Source organism: Suricata suricatta, chromosome X (genome assembly GCF_006229205.1).
Source record: "Suricata suricatta isolate VVHF042 chromosome X, meerkat_22Aug2017_6uvM2_HiC, whole genome shotgun sequence".
NCBI lineage: Eukaryota > Metazoa > Chordata > Mammalia > Carnivora > Herpestidae > Suricata > Suricata suricatta.
The window spans coordinates 56,444,773-56,458,682 of NC_043717.1; the positions used below are offsets into that span (position 1 = coordinate 56,444,773).

Sequence of the window (13,910 nt, forward strand, 5' to 3'; positions counted from 1 at the left end):
AAACTGGGATGATTTAACTAGAGAAAAATAATATACTCCAGAGGAAAAATACCAACATAAAATCAGGTGCCTATAATTTGGATTTATTTTCATGGTGTGAAACATGATATGACTATTCTTTTAGGCCTTGCTGGGAAATACATGCACATACACATACAGAGAATTTCATTATGTTGGAGAGACAAAGATATGCATGTAGAAGGGAAAATGGCTCATTCTAGAGTGATGAGATGTGATCTAGAGATACAAAAAGCATGTTTAAGTGTTCACAGATACTCATAATAATAATACAAGATAAAACTATACAGAGACATACTCTGTGATTCCTTTTATATGACATTCTTGACAAACTCAAAGGGACAGAGAACAGATCAGTGACCATCTGGGTTTGGAGGTGGGGAGAAGCATTGGCAACCCAAGGAGGTTTTTGTGGTAATGGAACTGTATATCTTTTATTGTTGGAGTGGTTACACTAGACATTTGTCAAAACTCACAGGCTGGTCCACCATAAAAAATGAGTTTTACTGTATATAAATTGAACAAGTAAAAATTAAGGTAAGTTTTTAAAAAACAGGGAAATCTCACTTATCATGTTGGCAAAAATTCAGTACATGCCAATTTCGAGGCTGTGGGGAAACATGCACCTTCATATAATGCTGGTGGAAATGCAAAATAATAGATTTATTATTATCAGCAACCCCACTTTTGGAATCTACTCCAAAAATAAGAAAATATATGTATACAAAGTTACTCATTTTAGCACTATTTATAACACTATTTATAGCACTGTTGTCAAAACTACCCAAATGTTCAAATACAGGAGACTGAGCATACTGTGATACATTGTTGGTTCACAAACTGAAAAAGGAGGAAAGAAGAGGAAAGAAGCAGACTTTTCCAGATTGGTAGGTTTTTTAAATTTTTTATTTCTTTCTTGAAGTATAGTTGAAATACAATGTTATATTAGTTTCAAGTGTACAACAAAGTGATTTGACAATTCTATATATTATGCAGTGCTCACCCCCATGAATGTAATCACCATCTGTCACCATACCATGTTATAACAATATTATTGACTATATTCCCTATGCTGTACTTCTCATCTCCATGACTTATTTATTTTACAACTGGAAGCCTGTACCTCTTAATCCCTTCACCTGTTTCACCCATACTCCCCCCCTCTCTCTGGCAACCACCAGCTTGTATTTATGAGTCTGTTTCTGTGTTTTGTTTGTTCATTTGTTTTGCTTGTTTTTGAGATTCCACATATAAGTGAGATCACATGGTATTTGACTTTCTCTGACTTATTTTACTTAGTATATTTCTTCTAGGTCCATTTGTGTTGTCACAAATGGCAAGAGTTCAGGGCATCTGCGTGGCTCACTTTGTTCAATGTCCAACTCTTGATTTCAGCTCAGGTCAGGATCTCATGGTTTGTGGGACTAAGTCCCACGTTGGGATCTGCTTTTTTCTCTCTCTCCCTTTTTCTCTCTGCCCCTTTCCTGCTGTCCCGCTCTCTCTCTCCCACTCAAAATAAATAAGCATTTAAAAAAATGGCAAGATTTCATTCGTTTTATGGCTAAATATTTTTAAATCCTTGCTGATTTTTTATTTTTTTATAATAGTTTATTGTCAAATTGTTTTCCTATGGCTAAGTATTATTTTGCTCTGTGTAACCCACCTTTTTAATCCATTTATCTATCTGTGGACGCTTAGATTCTGTTTTTAATAAGCAAGGGAACTTACTTGCAAGGCTTATCTTGGGCAGCTGCAAAATGAGTAGAACTCCTACCCTGCCCACCAGATTTCAAAAGTTTATATAGAGCCCTTAACTGGATTCAGTCATGTATCGTGTATTCTGTCCAAGTGGTCTCAACAATACTTTCAAGGCTATGTCATTGGAATAGCTCTCACTGTGGAGATAGTAAGCAGAATGTACATTCTAAGAATAGGGTTTCAGGGAGGAGTATCTGATTGCCTGGATCCAGCTCGCAGGTCAACCAGCAGTCAAGTCCTCTCGATTACCTCCTCCAAAATATATAAACAACATGGAGTATTTCACAGCTATATATTTTTAAAAAGGTAAATGATATGGATTTAAAAGATCTGTTGTTAAGAGAGAACAACCCAGGGTACAAGGGAATATACATATTTGTAACATTTGTGCAAAAAAGAAGAGGAAATAAGAAAATATACACATATTTGCCCGTTTTTGCAAAAGGAAACAGATAAAGTTAAACCAGAAACTAATGAAATTGGTTATCTATAGGAAGTGGAAGAAATGGAATGGAACAGTGATGGGAGGGGAATGACACTTCTCTAAACATGCAAGTGTGTATAGTTTTGGCTTTCAATAATGTAAATATTTCTAAAATAATCCAATTATAAAATCAAATCATTTGGTTTTTCAAGATGAAAAACTTTCTAAAGATGAATAGTGATGATGATTGCACAAAAATGTGAATGTACCTAATGCCACTAAACCATACACTTAAAAACTGTTAAAGGCCAGTACTATGCTAGGTATATTTTACCACAATTTACAAAATAAATTAGAGAAGTGCCTGACTGGCTTAGTTGGTTGAGCATGTGACTCATGATCTTGGGGTTGTGAGTTTGAGCCCCACATTGGGTGAAAAACTCACTTTAAAAAATAAATAAATAATTTAAAAAATAAATTAGAAAAAATTAAAATATCAGTAAGAATGTGGGAAAGCTTAAATTGAATACCAACAGTAAAAAGGGAGTTTGACACTATTTCAAATGAAAAACAACCACGCTATGACAGCCCCTGGGTGGCTCAGTTGGTTGAGCGTCTGACTTCGGCTCAGGTCATGATCTCATGGTTGGTGTGTTTGAGCCCTGCATTGGGCTCTGTGCTGACAGCTCAGAGCCCGGAGCCTGCTTCAGATTCTGCATCTCCCTCTCTCTCTACCCCTCCCCTGCTCACACTCTGTCTCTGTCTCTCAACAATAAATGTTAAAAAATTAAAAAAATAAAAATAAACATTGAAAGAATTAAAAAAAGAAAAACGACTACACTAGAGGATAAAAAACTAATCTGAATAACTTATGAACACAGGACTTTGATTATATACCATTAGTCTAAAGAGAAAAAACCCTACAAGCAAATCTGGAACTCTATGAATTAGGTTTGTTTCTCATAGTGATATGAGTATAGCAATTCTGAAAACATATTGTGTATAATGTAATATGTATAAACACTGATATTATTGAGAGTAGGGATTCTCACTATGGAAGAAGGAAGATACAAATATGAAAGGGTGGAAACTAAAAAACAACTTTTGGGGATTGGACTGGCATTGGAGGTATTAGTATAAATTTATCATTCATAACATGTATTCCTAGCTCTATTTGCTGAAAGGACTAGAAGCAATGATACCCCAATATCTATGAACATACTTGGTGCCAAATATATGTTGCTAAATAACCTCTCTAAAAATATTAGGGCTCCATAGAGAAATGCTTGGTTCTAGTACTCTGACAGGGAAAGGACAAGATGAACCTTGAACATCTTGTGTCAGAAAATAAACACATGCTCAAAAAAATAATGTAGTCATGTAAAAAATACATATAAAGCAGCTTGAATCGAATCCTACTGTTCACATCTGGGACTATTGATTATTAAGATAAATAATGATAGTAATGGATTATAACTGTTGAATCCACAAAGCCATACTGATAATGAACAAATAAAATGGAGGAGGGGATAAAATTCCTCCCTATAGTAGAATACCCACTATTAAATATAGAAGCAATGATAGTGTTAGAAAATCATCATTTGAAACTTTCACACTAATTATTTAGGCAAAAATCATCAATGGATACAATAACTAGTGGATGAGATTTTGATGAAGAATAGGATATTCACAAGGTCTCAATGTATTCTTCACATTACTTATTTATTACAAAGGAAAAAAAAACCCAGTAACTTTAGTGTAGGAACATGGAAGCCACTCTTTGGAGCAAATGATTAAAGTTGGCAATAATGAGACAATCATGGGACATTGTATACTTCCTGATAAGATGCCCTAAGAAGACATATCTATTATGTAGTATTCCTGCCAGAAGTGCATAAATTGAATTTAATCATGAATAAACATTAAGTACACACAATTTGTGGGAACTTTTACAAAATAGCTGGCCTATACTCTTCAAAAATATTACAGAGCATGGTCCTGTGGAGTCAGAAGGTACATTACCAGTTCTTCCACTTACAATTGACTAATCTTGATCTTCTACTAGTCATTTAAGGATTATGCACCTCACTTCCTTCATATGTAAAACTGAGAGAATAAAGGTTACTGGTAGTGAGAAAAATATTAATGCCACAAAAGACAAAGACAGGAACTATTCAATTTTATTTTTATTTTTATTATTTTTTTAATGTTTGTTTTTGAGAGGCAGAGAGAGATCAAGCACAAGCAGGGGAGGGGCAGAGAGAGACACACAGAATCAGAAGCAGGTTCCAGGCTCTGAGCTGTCAGCACAGAGTTCGGTGAGGGGCTGGAACCCACGGACTGTGAGATCATGAACTGAGCTGAAGTTGGACACCCAACCGACTGAGCCACCCAGGTGCCCTGCAACTATTCAATTTCAGAGGAAACTAACAATACACAACAACTAAATTCAATATGGGGATCTGGATTGAATTCTGGATATTGACACTGGACCAATTGGTGAATTGGAATATGAGCTGTATTGTATCAATATTTAAATTTCTTAATTTGATAACTGTACTATGGTTATGTAAGAGAATACCTTACTCTTAGGAAATGAACCCTAAATATTAACAGGTGAAAGTACAGGATGTATGCAAGTTATTCTCAAATGGTTCAGATCTGCACCCCCACCACACACACACACACACACACACATACACACACACACACAGAGAACACCTGTGGCAAAATATTATCCAAGTGGTGTACTTTGGCAATGGGTGTTCTAGGAGTTCTCCCCTCACTACCTATATTTTATTATTAAAATATCCAAACATACAGAAAATGTGAAAGAACTGTACTCTGAACTCCCACCATCAAGATTCTACAATCAATTATGACGTATTTATCCACATATTACTAGTTTTTTCTATTCTTGCAACTTTTCTCTAAATTTGAAATCATTTCAAAATTAAAAGTTAAACAAAGTAGTATGTAGTAATAGGAGACAAAAGAAATAGAGAAATGAAGAAGTTAGGGAGACCCAAACAAACTGCTAGTGTGGAGCGAGATACAGGCTCAAAGCCTCTGAAACACTATCTTTGAGCTAGCGCCTTTGATGACTCAGCCTAAAATCACTTTCAGCTCTCCTCTGTAGAGCTCTAAACCTGGCTCCAAGGAGGGGGCAGGGGAGAATCCTCTCATTCTAAACTAAATACCATCCTACGCCACTCACAAAACGTGAAACTACATTTCCCAAAAAGCCTTTTTCCTTCCTGTCTGTAAAGAGGATTACAATTTTTATAGGCATTTTTAAGGTCTCGCGAGATTTCATTAAATCTCATTAAAAAAAGTCCCGGAGAAAGCCATTTTGTTTTTCAGGGCTCTTTGCAAGGGGACTGGCCGTAAATTGTAGCAAATCAGCAGCTACAGTTGTACTGTTCTGTCTTCAGTTTCAGGATGTTTCCCATGGCCAGAAACGCTCTAAGTCGTCTCCGAGGTAAGCAAAAGTTGTGAGCAAATAATTTCCAACTACCTTTTATCCATTTTGCCTCGTGGTTTCTTGGGCCCTTTCCCTCCATCTGCATCTTGACTTTCTAATTCTAAATGCGCAGTCTCCCACCTCGTCCCAAGTAATTGGAAAACTGTGCTTAGCATTAATTTAATCACACAGAGTTTCTGTTTTGGTTCCTAGATCACTCTGTTACCAGAGTCAAAGTAGACCTGGTTTTTTTGGTTTGTTTTTGTTATTCAACTACGTACAATTTCAGGGAAGGAGGCCCTTGGTGGACACTAACCCTTCAGTAATTTAGTACGTTTTAGCTTGGATGGTGCAGTTACCCTGAGAGAGAAGAACTTTCTCTTCCAATTCCTGTAACTGTGGAAGGAAACTGTAAATCTAGCTCCTCCTCATGGTTTCATTGCAAGGAGACAACCTAAATGGTGGCCCTGCAGCTTTTATGTACTTTGTGGGTTAGTAAATGAATATTAGCTTATTCTAAAGCAATTGTAATTTTTTTCTTGTCTGAAATTTAGCCAGGTACAGGGAGTTTTGAGACCAGCCTTATGTGTTGAGAATGTATATTAGATTGGAGAGAGAAAATTCATTCATTTCCGTATTTGATTTGCAGTGAAGGTGACCTTGATTAATGTGAGCCATTGTTTTGCGTTGAAAGTCACCTTAAGCAATTACCATATTGCTTCTTGAGCCATCTTTTTATTTTCAGTTTATAGAGACATTTAGGAGTGTTAGTAGATTGTGTTCTAAACACTGAAGCAGCTTTGACAACCAAAAGAATAGTTGCCCAACTGGTTTTTCAATATTCTGAAAGCCATGTCTATTATCCCTTTCACTTTAGGCAAATTATTTTTCTCTGAACCTCATTTTCCTTCTTTGTAAAATAGGGTGTTAATATATAATTCTACTTCATACCATTGTTGAGGATTATATGAGATTACCAGTAGGTGGTAACTAAGCCATTTCTTGTTACAGAGGAGAGGTCTAAAGAAATCCATTTGGGTTACCTGAATGTTGAAGTCATGAGGTGTTGCAGAATTGTTTGGTAATTTTAATTTATTTGCCCTTTGAGCTGGTATGGCCTTGTACCTCAGGAAAGGGAGTTTTTTGGTTGTTGTTGTTTTTTTTTTTCAGTGTGGAATTCACACGCTCACTTTTTAACTGCACCAGAGCAGAATATATAGTGACATGTTTGTAAATTTGCTCATCTCAAGTGTATCTAAAGGTGAAAAGAAAACTTGTAAGGCTGTTTAAGAGGAGAAATCATTCATGGTCAGATAACTATCCTGAGATAACCCCTTGTATTACATAGAAGCTATTATATTCTTAAATGCTAGAGAATGGACAACAGTTACTTAAGTACCATTTGAGACTCTAAAACCATATGGACCTGTTACTTAGGAAGAAAAAAATATATACAGAAATAAGCGTTTTCCAGTCTCAGCTCTTTGCCAAGCTCTCTTTAGTGCCTCCAGAGGCACTTTGAAAACTCATTCTACTAAAATAGTAGTAAAGCAAAGTTTTAACGTCATTCTGGTCAAAAACCTTTGCTTCTACCAATAATCCTTTCTAGTTTTAAACCCCATTACTTGTCCGTACACCTTGTCCTTCAACCAAACATACTTTTTAAAAAAAATTTTCCTTTTTTAAATGTTTGTTTATTCTTTTTTTTTTAACATTTATTTATTTTAAGAGAGAGAGACAGAGACAGACAGACAGCATGAGCAGGGGAGAGGCAGAGAGAGGGAGACAATCTGAAGCAGGCTCCGGGCTCTGTGCTACCAGCACAAAGCCTGATGTGAAGCTTGAACCCGTGAGTGAGATCATGACCTGAGCCGAAGTTGGACATGTAAATTACCAAGCCACCCAGGCGCTCCCATAATTTTTTTTTTTAATATACTGAGCTCTTCTTTGCCTTTTTTGAGATTTCCCTTTCCTACATCTATGTTCCCAAATCCTACCTGCTGTTCAAAGTGCTTAGCTAATAATATTCTTCTTCCTTGTAGTACAGTGATTTTTGTGTATATGTCCCATATCATCCTCTAAACTGGAGGTTACTTGAGGACAGGATCTGTGTTTTACACTTTTTCATATACCGCATTTCTTTTAGCAAGGTATCCATTAGTAGTTTTTGGGGAAAAAAAAGTTTATTTTAGTTTTCTTTTTTTTTGTAATTTTAAGGTCATAAACATTTAGTGTACTTTAATTTGAAATTCATTTTGAGTTCATTTACTCTTTTATGTTGTAAATTGTTGAGCACTGCAGAGTAAACTCTAGTGAAAATTTAAGTCATTTAAATTAATGGGTAAGAGCCAAGTTCCAGAGGTTTGTAGTGAATGTTACTGACACCACCTGTCATTTTTATCCCCCAGATTTTAATTTTAAAATATTTATTTATTTTTTGAGAAAGAAGGTGGAGTGGGGGGTGTCGGAGAGAATCCCAAGCAGGCTCCACACCCTGTGGGGCTTGAACTCACGAACCTCAAGATCATGATCTGAGCCGAATCAAAAGTTGGCTGCTCAACCGACTGAGCATCCCAGGAGCACCTGTCCCCCAAGATTTTATTATGAAAATTTTTCAGACATACAGAAAAGTTGGGAAGAATTGTATGATGAACACACACACATTACAAATTAATGCAAATTATTGATACAAATTAATGTGAATAGATACAATTAATATTTTATATGTTTATTTTCTCACGTATCTCTTTTTTCATCTGTATTTGTTTTTGAAAGAGAGCATGAGCAGGGGAGGGGCAGTGAGAAAGGGAGACAGAGGATCCAAAGCAGACTCTGTGCTGACAGCACAGAGTGCTTGAACTCATTAACTGTGAGATAATGACCTGAGCCAAAATTGGATGCTTAACCAACCGAGCCACTCAGGCACCCCTGTTTTCTTACATATCTATATGTCTGTCATTTCATCTTACTTTTGATGCATTTTAAAAACACTACTTTGCATTTAGCTACAATGTTTTTTTTTTAATGTTTTTATTTATTTTTGATACAGAGAGAGACAGAGCATGAGAGGGGGAGGGGCAGAGAGAGAAGGAGACACAGAACCGGAAGCAGGCTCCAGGCTCTGAGCTAGCTGTCAGCACAGAGCCTGATGCGGGGCTCGAACCCACGAATGTGAGATCTGACCTGAGCTGAAGTCAGAGGCTTAGCCGACGAGCCACCCAGGCGCCCCTACAATATGTTTTAACGTTTTATTGAACTGCCTGATACTATAGAGTTAACTTCCTTTGCTTTCCTGATTAGCAATATGAATTACATGTTTTCTTTTCCTTATAATTGATAGGTACGCTTCTGTGTTTCTTTTTTTCCTTTAAGTTCAAAGCATTCAGCAAACAATTGCAAGGCAAAGCCATCAGAAACGGACACCTGATTTCCATGACAAATATGGTAATGCTGTATTAGCTAGTGGAGCCACCTTCTGTGTTGCTGTATGGGCTTATGTAAGTACTGTTGATTGATAATTTTCTATATTAGATTGTTTTCATTCCTATTTAGTTCATGTATTCATAATGTTTTCACATAGTAGTATACATTTCTAGTTTAGAGGGACTTCAGAGATTTTCTTAAAAAAAATTTTTTTAATATTTATTCATTTTTGAGAGAGAGACAGAGCACGAGCAGGGGAGGGGCAGAGACAGAGAGAGAGGCAGAATCCAGGCTCCAGGCTCTGAGCTGTCCGCACAGAGCCCAACGCAGGACTCTAACTCGGGAATGATGAGATCATGACCTGAGGCGAAGTTGGACCCTCAACCAACTGAGCTACCTAGGCGCCCCAACTTCAGAGATTTTCTAATGTAATTCCCACCCAGTGCAGGAATTTCCTTCATAGCATTAAAGCATTCATATTTTACCCATAATTTTCATGCCACAAGAAATTCATGTATTAACCATTAGATACTAGAAAATTGCTGTCATGTCTCCTGGATCTTCTCTTTCAGATTAAACATCTTTAGTTTTGTTTATCACTTTTTGTTATATGGTTTCCAGGGTTTTCACCATCTTGGGTCACCTTCCTTCACTTAATCAGTTTCTCTTCTAAAATTCTGCCCTCAACAGAGTACAGCATTTTTGATGGATGAAATGTAAAAATGACTTGCTTTCACTATTTTAGTTTTTTTACATCTTACATATTAACAATCTGTTTACCTGTTGATATACTTGCTGGTTAAAAGTAGGATAAATATATAAGTTCTTAAAAGATATGTATCAACCCTTACATTAATAAAAAAGATCTTCATTAATGGGGCTTTTTCATTCTTGTTTTAACCTTCCTTAAATATACTATTAAAATAGATGTATCTACTTAATTAGAAGAGTAAATAGATGTTGAACAAATGCGTGATCAGGAGCACTTTTGGAGTGGTGTTCCTTGATGAAAGGATATTACAATAACCATATGTAGCTATTGTGTTGGACAACGAAGATCTAGAACATTCCTTTCATCTCCAGAATTTCTATTGAAGAGTACTGCTCTCGAGAATTAGGACAGCAATTAGGTTTGGCCTACATTGAAGGCACTGTATATCCCAGCAGAGTCTCTGTGTGTTTTTAACCTATAGAGTAGAATACCTTTGTCACTTCTAAGAAATGGTCTCCAAGGGAGAGTGGACTCTGGTTTAAACTTTTATAACTGATAGCATTTTAATTCTTACAGACAGCAACACAAATTGGAATAGAATGGAACCTGTCCCCTGTTGGCAGAGTCACCCCAAAGGAATGGAGAGATCAGTAATCATCCCAGCTGGTGTAATAATGAATTGTTTCAAAACCAACTCATAATTGATGCTAAGTAAAAGCACTGAGCACCCATTGAAATATGGCCTGATTGAAGAAATAAAGTATATTTGAAACCTTTGTTGTCATTTTGTTTGTTTCTTTTGTAATGAAACCAAGCTTGACCGCTTTTAATTTATTTAACCTTTGTATTACTATTAAAGGCAGAGTCTTTACAGTTTCTTAAATAATTTTTCTTTATGAGGTGGTATAAAAGTAAAATTTGGCTGTCACCTGGAAGTCAACTTTATAGTAGGCTTCTGGTTCATGAATAAGTGATCTCAGAGTTACTTTAAGTCATCTTTGAGTGCCCAGATACTGATTGTGCCTACTACTGTCTACCTCTAATTCATGCATATATTTGGCATTGGAATTAAGCCCTTTTTACTCCTGCCAAGAGAACTTGGGGTGTCACCAGACCCAAGGGAAGAGTGGTCCTATCAAATGAACTACGCTGTCTGAAGATTAGCTAGCTCCTTGGCTCCATTGGCACAGGCACATTCATCCTAGAGCTTTGGATCTTTCATTATATTTGTTTAGGATGTTTATGACGGTATTAAAGGATTTGTCAAATATGGTTTATTGTCACTTAGCAAGCTACTATCGGTGACCTCTGCTGTTGGCATCCTGTAATTATACCAATTTTTGATGCTTGTATTATCCTGACTTCAGTATGACTTTGGATATTATGTGTAAGATGCTAACTGAAGAAAACATGTATAATGTTTGAAGCACATGGGTGCTTAATTCCTTGGCTGAAGGCATCAAAAGTCTCATGCTTGTTGATAGTGCTCAAATAAGCAGAAAATGGAATTTTGGTGGAGTAATCTATGTTAGCTAAACCAGAGTTCCTAAATTCACTTACCTAAAATAAATTATCAGGTAGGTGGCTTTTAGGAATTGCCAAATTTACTTCAGGTATATAAGGATGTATGTGTAACCCAACATTAGAAAAATTTTTACGTGTATGAAATATTTGAGGAATGTTCTCATGGTAAAATGCACGAAAGCCAGTAAGTAATTTCATAGAGTAGGAGAAATAAGTTGAATGTCTTTGCAAACTATGTTGCAGATTAGTAACTGTAATAATGCCAATATTTGATAAAGTTTATATCATATTTAGAAAAACTTAAAATAGGATTAAAATGTTCAAATACATGTAGCCCTGAGATGGATTGAAGTAGAGTAAACATGTCTTTAAGGAAACTTTAACTTTCCATTAGATTATTTACCTCTTTATTACTGAAATTTTATTGAGGATTACTAAGACTACAGGTAATTTTCAATTTGATGTGTGCCACTTCATCAGCTGTTCTTATAGGCAAAAAAATGACATTTAAAAATGTCTACTAGTCCAGTTGACAACATATATGTTGCTTTGTGTGATAAAATCTGGTGGTAGTACACATTTTTTAACAGACTTTTAAAACTTTATTTTGTACTTAATCTTGTTCTGATTCTGATTCTAAAACTACCATGGCCATGGCACCTGGGTGGCTCAGTTGGTTGAGCATGCGATTAAGACTCAGGTGACTCAGGTCATGATCTCACAGTTTGTGTGTTTGAGCCCCATGTCGGGCTCTGTCCTGACAACTCAGAGCCTGGAGTCTGGTTTGGATTCTGCGTCTCTGTCTCTCTCTGCCACTCCCCCACTCACAATCTTTTTCTTGTTTTCGCTCTCTCTCAAAATTAAATAAAAAGTAATATAAAATAAAACTTCCATGGCCACTACCAGAAATGAAGCAATAGAACTCTAAATTACTTTGTGTCATCACAGTGTTCTGACCTTGCAGCCTCCCTAGTGTACTCAAAGGTGTATCCTCTCACAAACCCTCAATTTATCCCAAGACATCACTGAAAGTTTTAATAATACCTAGAGTGGAAAGGTTGTCTTCCTATCAAAAGTCTGTACATCCGAATAATTTATGTAAGTGACTTCAGAAGCATTGCCAATCCTTGAAATGTTTTTTGTTGAAGGCCAGGAAGTACTTTTTAAATTAGGGTGAATATCATGAATTCCATTAATTTGACCTTAAATCATGTTACTATTTGTTTTCTGTTCTTTTACGTTAGAACTAGGTACTGTGGTAATTGTGAAGGCACAGATAAGAATTCTCACCCTTGTGACTATTGGAGATCTTAATACCACTTTATAAACATTTGGGGGTCACCTACTATCTGCTCACCACCAGAAAACCTGATTACTTCCTGAAGACATTCCTTTCTATTTGGAAGCTCAGTGTACTAATTGTAAGAGAACTGGTGGTATGCTTGTGCACTGATAAGGGAGGTTTGGGGATAATGCATTTAGAGATGTGAAGTGTTTTAATGTAAGGGAAAGGCTCAATCTCTAAGGATGTAGATGGTAAGATTTGCAGCTCATAATGATAAACTACATTAAAATTAGCTGGTAAATCTGATACTCTGATAAAGCTTTATGATTTCTCCCTTTTAGTGAATTTCTGTGAGGGCTTAACACAAGTGTTAATATTGTAGTTACAAAGCAATGTTTGGAAGCCCACTTAAAAGCCATGTTAATTTTATGTGATGTGATTTTTAAGACTTTAAATTTGGGATTGAATTTGTGACTTAAGGTTGTGCACATTGACAGTTACAACTTAATGGCTGAGAAGGTTAGGAATCTTGAAGATAATTTTTTAATGTTCATTTTTGAGAGAGAGCGAGAGCGAGTGAGGAAGCATGAGCAACATGGGGCAGAGAGAGAGAGAGACCCAGAATCTGAAGCAGCCTCCAGGCTCCAAGCTGTCAGCACAGAGCCTGATGCGGGGCTCAAACCTATGAACTGAGATCGTGACCCGAGCTGAAGTCGGAGGCTTAACTGACTGAGCGACCCAGGCGCCCCCAAAATAATTTTTTAATACATGTGTATGAGTATAGGGGAGAAGGAATAATCCTTTCTGAAATACTTAATTGTAGGCCTAAAATGTAAATTTTGGCCAATTTTAAGTGTGGCCTGTGAAGGCTTAATAGGAGTTTGACAACAGGTGGCTTGGAAGTTAGTTTATCAACATTTAAATATACTTAGTGTGTGCCACTTTCCTAAGCCTTTTGCAAATATTAATTTAATATGTATACCTTTTGTACTATTTTGAGTTTGACAGCATTATTAGACTTGATACTTTTATGGGAACTGGGTTTTTTTGTGTTTAGTTTAATTTTGAGAGTGTGCAAGTGGGGGAGGAGCAGAGAGAGAGTGGGACAGAGGATCCCAAGTGGGCTCTGCTCTGATGGAGAATCCGATGTGGGGCTCAAACTGACAAATGGTGAGATCATGACCTGAGCCAAAGTCCACCGCTTAAAGGACAGCCACCAGGTGCACCAGAGGAACTCGGTTGAGAATGCAAGTCTATAATTTCCATCTACATCTTATGACAGATATTCAATGAAAGGAAATAC

The 13,910-nt window shown here is 36.5% G+C and overlaps 1 protein-coding gene across 1 annotated transcript; it reads left to right on the forward strand.

Moving 5' to 3' along the window:
• The first annotated feature begins 5,545 nt into the window (after positions 1–5,545).
• LOC115283739 (cytochrome c oxidase subunit 7B, mitochondrial) lies at positions 5,546–10,574 on the forward strand. The gene is made up of 3 exons (XM_029930084.1): positions 5,546–5,681; positions 9,036–9,160; positions 10,375–10,574. Exons 1-3 carry the CDS (start codon positions 5,642–5,644, stop codon positions 10,450–10,452), a joined length of 243 nt encoding a protein of 80 aa, XP_029785944.1. The 5' UTR covers positions 5,546–5,641; the 3' UTR covers positions 10,453–10,574.
• Positions 10,575–13,910: the final 3,336 nt, after the last annotated feature.